We start from the raw sequence: 6,098 nt of genomic DNA, 5'->3' as shown, positions 1-6,098 counted from the left end.
TATATATATATATATATATATGATATGATTGTACCATCCAGAACTCAAAAAAAATCCAAGGATATGGTCATAAACCTGTTTCTTTTATTTAGCATTTGGTATCGATATGTGGTATTTCTTAGTTTTTAATTTCTGCAATCTCTTTTCAGATTTTACCCCCAAACTTTGCTCGATCAGCTTCACACCTGGTCGATAAGGTAACGCTTGTAAAGGATGCAAGTGGATTGCAATGGCCGGTAACAGTGTGTGACTATCAGGGTCTATTGGCTATCCAACAGGGGTGGCCGGAATTTGCATCAAATCATGATCTGGTTGTCGGAGACCACTTGGTTTTCCATTATACTCAGCGTCAGCACTTCACGGTTCAAATATTTGATATGAATGGTTATGAAAAGATCATTTTCTGCTGTGACACTGGCAAGGGTAAAAAAAGAGCAGCGACTCGTGTGGAAGAAACTACCCGGGTTGGAGATGCTCAATTTGATCAAGACGGCAGGTTGTGCTTGCATCAGTCACGTTTTGAAATGCCAGCAAGCAAACCTCCTGCAGAAGGACTGTTGCCACTGCGTGAGGATGGAATCAAGGCAACTGGTATGGTTAGTAGACCAGCTGAGGATATTCTGTTGCTGGGTCCAAGAGATAAAAAATGCAAAAAAGCATCTCAATTTGGTAAGCTGTGTCCACAATAAATTGTTAGGATTTTTTTGTTTTTTGTTCTTTTGTCTTGAATATACATATTAGGGCTATGTAGTTGAGGCAGTGATGACTCAGCTGAAGCTTTGTTTTGCTGATGCTACCTAGCCTAAATTAGTCTCAGGTGTTCAGATTCTGTAAAGCTCAACCTTGGAGACTCGTGAATACAGTGAAGCCTTTTGTTCTTTTTGTTGATTGATTGTATACCAAATTGCATTACTTTCATTAGTGTCTGTGTTGGAGGACCTTAAATTTGCTCTTCAAACATCAGCTTCAAAAACTATTTTCCTCTCTCTTCCCAGTACTCATCAGTATAGCCCTTCTTCGGTTTTAATCTTTTTGTCCTATCCATTTAATTTCTCATATTTTTCTCAGTCTCTATGATTTTCTCAAGTTCTCTCTGGTGAAATTGTCATTCTACCTTCCATATTTGACTCAAAGATTCGGGTTCCACACTACGTTCAGCAGTATCTATTTCATAATTAATTGCTTCCGTCAAAGCAACTGGGGGTATTTTGTGATTCTAATTATTGAAGTTGTAAATTGTTTTCTTCATCATTGGGGAAATGATTAAGAATATTGTGTACAATATCCTTGATGATGTCATAGCAATCTGGAATTCCTCAAGAAACTTACCTTACACGCGGAGCTCTTATACATTGACATCCCATTTCATTGTATGTTTCTCATTACTTGGTAGTCTCCATGATCTTGTTTGAGACTTAAGCTGTTTCCACCTACCAGAGTCTCACACTGTCAAGTCTGCCAAGTTTTCTTTCTTTTCAGTTTTGCTGTTTTGACCTCTTTTTGGTGACGTTCCTGCTGCATAGCTCCTCTTCCTAATGACTGTTTCAGTAGCATCAGTTTTTCTTTTGTTATTATTCAAGAGGTGCTGTATTTCTTTTGGATAATTTTTCTAACAGCACCTTACTACTTTTTAGTCCATTCCAGTCGGCTCCACATCTATTCAGTCTATTCTTGTAAGAACTTTTACTGTCATTAGTCCAACAACATTTTTGGTTACCCTTCAACTGTCAATTAAATCTGAAGTCGATGATGTTCCGTAGATTTTCTTCCCAGAACCTCTTTTCGGTGTAAGAGGCACTTGTTTTTTGCCATGCAATCACGGATGATTTTCATGGGGAAAGACTTTCCTTGAACCACTCCTTTCTTTTGCCGGTTTTGTTCGCTATTCTAATGACTTTTGAGCTATGTTGCTCAAAATACTGTCGTCTGCATGCTGGATCCTCCAAAAATACTGCATTTTATAAGGATCCGACCCAGGTACGGTAATATTTTAGGAGAATCGGAGAAACTTAGCTTTTGAGTGTATCTTGTTTTCAAACTAAGCTGTAATCAAACCCACTTTGAGTTTGGGTGGTGGTGTTGAAAGTCAAAAGAATCATGAGAATATTGTGTAGAATATTCTTAATGATTATGTCCCAAGATTTGAATCTCAACAATTATGAAACTTCTCTTATTTTGTGTAATTCAAATTTGTAGAGGTCTTTTAAATGTTGTTAACGACCATCTGTAGATCTTCTCCAATTTCAAATTATCATTAAAATTTGTCTGAGTACTGGATTTCTTTTTTATTTTGGAAATATCAAGACTTACTATTCTTTTTGAAAAACTTTTATTTTACTACTCAAGAGTTCCCAATATATGAGCTAACTTGCAATTTTATTCCTACTTTATTGATTGTTCTAATACTAATCATGTCCTCCGTATAGGACATTGGCCTTTAAATGGCCCCTACTCCTGCCATCTGCGGCTTCACCTCTCCCCCTCACCAGCTTACATCCACCTTCCTTCAGCCCTTTGTGACCATCTTGTTGCGCTTCCAAAATAGAAGCAAAACCTTTTCTCTATATAGAATTCAATCACATATCCAAAGTGCATCCGTGTCACCCTTTTTGGGATGGATTGTAGGAGAAGATGATAAAGGTAAAAAGTGGGAGTCTTTAAGCTAAGGTATGATTGTGTTGATACTAAGGTGGTTTCTAAAGGTTTCACTATCTCTTGTTATTATTCTCTTTTGGAGAAGAAAGGGATATTTTCTTCATTAGCAGTCACTGAGGCTTTGCATGAGCTTAGAATCAATTCAATACTGGTTCTGATGCGGTAGGAATAAGTTTAAGATCAATACCAAGAGGAAGCAATTGCTACTGGGTATAAAAGAGAATCAGAATTTTAGTCATTCATTTGGAAGATAGATGTAACTTACTCCCCTCTAAACAAGCATGCTCTCCTTTCCTTGCTGGGTTGCTTAAATGCTTAAATTGCAAAGTAGGACATAAGAGTTTTTGACATGAAATCGCTGGTCTTAATTTAGGCCTGATCAAACTTTACTAGCTTGAGCTTGACTTGATCGGCTAGTAGACATCCTTATCTTGTAAACTTATTTAATCTGGCCATTTGTATGTTGGTGTTGTGATTTGAACTGCCTTTGAGCGTCTTCTTGCTGTTTTTTTCCTTGTGTACAAGATTCAGGAGAGGAGGAAGCAAATGGTAATGGAAAAGTCAACAAAAGTGAGTCTGCTGGTTTAGGAGACACACCATCCTTTCCTGCAAACCACTATTCATCTTTGGTGGAAGTCTATGGTCCAGATTTTCTGGTAACACCTTGTTTAAATATCATTCCTTCTGTCATTTTTGTGGATTGCTATGTTCTTACTATTTCATGCGTTCTTTATAGAATGGGGGAACTTGAAAGAAAAACAAGAAAATAATGAGGAATACAAAAATTCGACGATTAAAGACTAGAAAAATAAGATAGGCGAAATTCAAGAAATAAATCCCCAAATCTCAAAAGTGATTATATAAGAACCCTAATTGATTGTATCCTGCTGTTAATGCAGAACAACTTCAGGATTTTACTAACTCATTAGTTCTGGCTTAGATAGTTTGTATAGTTAGCCAGAGATCTCTTTTGTAAGCTCAAATGCCATATCTTGTGAATCTTGCATCTTCTTGATGTTGTTATTAATACCACTTATCTTGTCAAAAAAATGATTGTAGTAGACCTAATTAGCAGATTACGGCTAATCATATTTAATTGCAGAGTCAAATGAAGAACTTGGATGAATCTGATCTAGAACCCTAACTGAATTATTACAACATGTCAAGTGTAATCTCACAAGTGGGGTTTGAGAGGGGAAGATGTATGCAGACCTCACTCCCTACCTTTGTAGGGTAAAGAGGTTGTTTCCGATAGCCTCAACTTAAAAGAAATGTTATTGAAACTGGATTGCAAGAACAATAATAACAAAAACATACGGAGTGTAATCCCACAAGTGGGGTCAGGGAAGGGTAGTGTGTATGACACGTTACCCCTACATTATGAAGGTAAAAGGATTGCAAGAATATTATGATAACAAAATAGAAAGATATAAAGCAAATGAGGCAACAATAGTACTAAACATTGAATAATAAGAGACTACACGACTACTAAATAACCCTACCTCTTCCACATAAAATATGACAACACTTGGTTACCTACTAACCTTCTACCCCAATCATCAATCTTTGTAACCACTTCTCACCAACCTCTCACACATCTTTACTAGCGCATCTGTGCATTATAAGATAAATCTCAAGTGGTGAAAAGAAAAGAATCTTGATAATACTAGTGTGTCAAATAAACAAAAAGGACTCCCCTATATATTGGGGCAAATCGTGCACCCCTCTCCTAGACATTATGGTATTCAAAATCAACTTGTATGGAAATAATTAGTAAAATCTAACTAGGAAACTTTAAACTAGAAAAATATGTAAATTAAAGTCACACTTCTTCCAAAACTACCTAACAAAATAAGGAAAGAAGTGGCAATTCTTGGATCAAAAAATACACGTCATTCCAGCTCCGTTGGGTGTGAATTTCTAGTCCCTTCGGGCATGTAATTCACCCCCACTTGGGCTTGCTTTTCAGCTCTTTTCAGGCTCCCTGTTGACCCCAATATTCTCCTCTCAAGCTTGGACTTGGACCATGAAATACGTGTAGTGCTTAGCGCACTCTTATCACAATTCTTGGGTTCTGGCGCTCTGCTTCCATTATGAGCATCTTCTTGATTTTATAATGAAGTCCAGCAAACATTGTCTTGCATCTCCTTCACTTACAATATCATTTAGTCCCTTAATGGAGGAATGCCACTATGATTGCTATCTGTTTTCTATGAATATTTATCAATACTGGCATGTATACTGCTTGAGTTTATATGAGTCTTGACTTTACCTCTGAAGATGCATGCATTTTAACATTCTTTTCATCAAAATTTTGTGTTAAATAAGATGTTATAGAGGGAATAATGTATTTCTGAGGACATCTTTGGGCTTAAACACTAAAAGATGTTACTGAAAATTCATGAGATTGAAGTGAAGTACTGATTAGGATGCTGAAAAGAAACATACATGCACAATAAAAATGCTGATGGCAAGCTCATACACCAGATTTTCGTAAAAACTTGTCGTCTTTTGAGGCTCTAATTTGTTTAAAATAAGCACCTCGAAATCACATTGGACACAATAACTTAAATCAAATGTTTTACTATCTTTCGAGTTTAGCGCCTGTGAGACCCGACATGCCAATGATGGCACTGTTTCTTTAAATCGTAAATTAACGAGTATGTCTTCTTGTTGCGGATGTATTTTCTCAAAATAGATGAATCAATTGGTTAGACATTCTGTTAAGTTTCTCCATGCAAATATGAGATTGTTCCATTGGTGATTTCATGCATATTGCTTAGTTTTTGGAGAATTTAGTCTGCTCTATGTTGCAATTAATTGCTTCTACTTGGCTGAGATTCTCTTTGTTTTCCAGTTTGTGTATCCCTTTTTTCTCTCGTTGAATCTAGATCTCCTTTATGCCTGTGCAGGAATTACCAGGATCCTGGCGAGATTTGTTGCAAAGGCCAACGCGAGAAAGGTGGATTATTTTTCTCAGAGGACAAGACAAAAGAATCTGGCCTACCTATTATACTAGTCTCTTGCCTCCCTATTATTCTAGAAGACCAAGTGTTGATGTTTTGAGTCGTGGATGGAAGGAAGTTGCTGCAGCTTATGGCATGAATGCCAAAGATCATTGTCTTTTTGAACTTGCAGATAAGCAGAACCGTATATTTGATATACGCAAAATCTGAAAGTGCTCAAGTAAGATTCCAAATGAACTACTTGGAGTCAATTACCTTAAGTCGTTACAAGGGAAATGATGTCAGTTTTGAACAACATTTAAGTGTTGCTTTGTTGGGTCATATATTTTGTACTGTCATTTTGAAGTTGTACTCAGTATTTTGAGACTAATTCCTTTATAATCTGGTTGTTACATGTCTGTTTAACTTTGTTTTTCTGAGATCCAATTGCTAAGAACCATGAATTGCTCGTCAGGATTTGTGTTTTTTTTTCTCTTT

At 36.7% G+C, this 6,098-nt stretch overlaps 1 protein-coding gene across 3 annotated transcripts in view; it reads left to right on the top strand.

Annotated features, from left to right (window-relative positions):
- LOC107014749 overlaps window positions 1-6,071 on the top strand; it is a 38,966-nt gene extending 32,895 nt beyond the window's left edge. For all 3 annotated transcript variants that reach the window (XM_027915845.1, XM_027915844.1, XM_027915843.1), the window contains 3 exons: window positions 150-669; window positions 3,181-3,311; window positions 5,568-6,071. In XM_027915845.1, the coding sequence (XP_027771646.1) occupies window positions 150-669; window positions 3,181-3,311; window positions 5,568-5,831 (915 nt within the window). In that variant the 3' untranslated portion in view covers window positions 5,832-6,071. The remainder of the gene's footprint in view (window positions 1-149; window positions 670-3,180; window positions 3,312-5,567) is intronic.
- The last annotated feature ends 27 nt before the right edge of the window (window positions 6,072-6,098 follow it).

Source organism: Solanum pennellii, chromosome 3 (genome assembly GCF_001406875.1).
Source record: "Solanum pennellii chromosome 3, SPENNV200".
Lineage (NCBI taxonomy): Eukaryota > Viridiplantae > Streptophyta > Magnoliopsida > Solanales > Solanaceae > Solanum > Solanum pennellii.
Note: the sequence above shows the minus strand (reverse complement) of the source record. Positions and strands in the feature narration are given on the sequence as shown.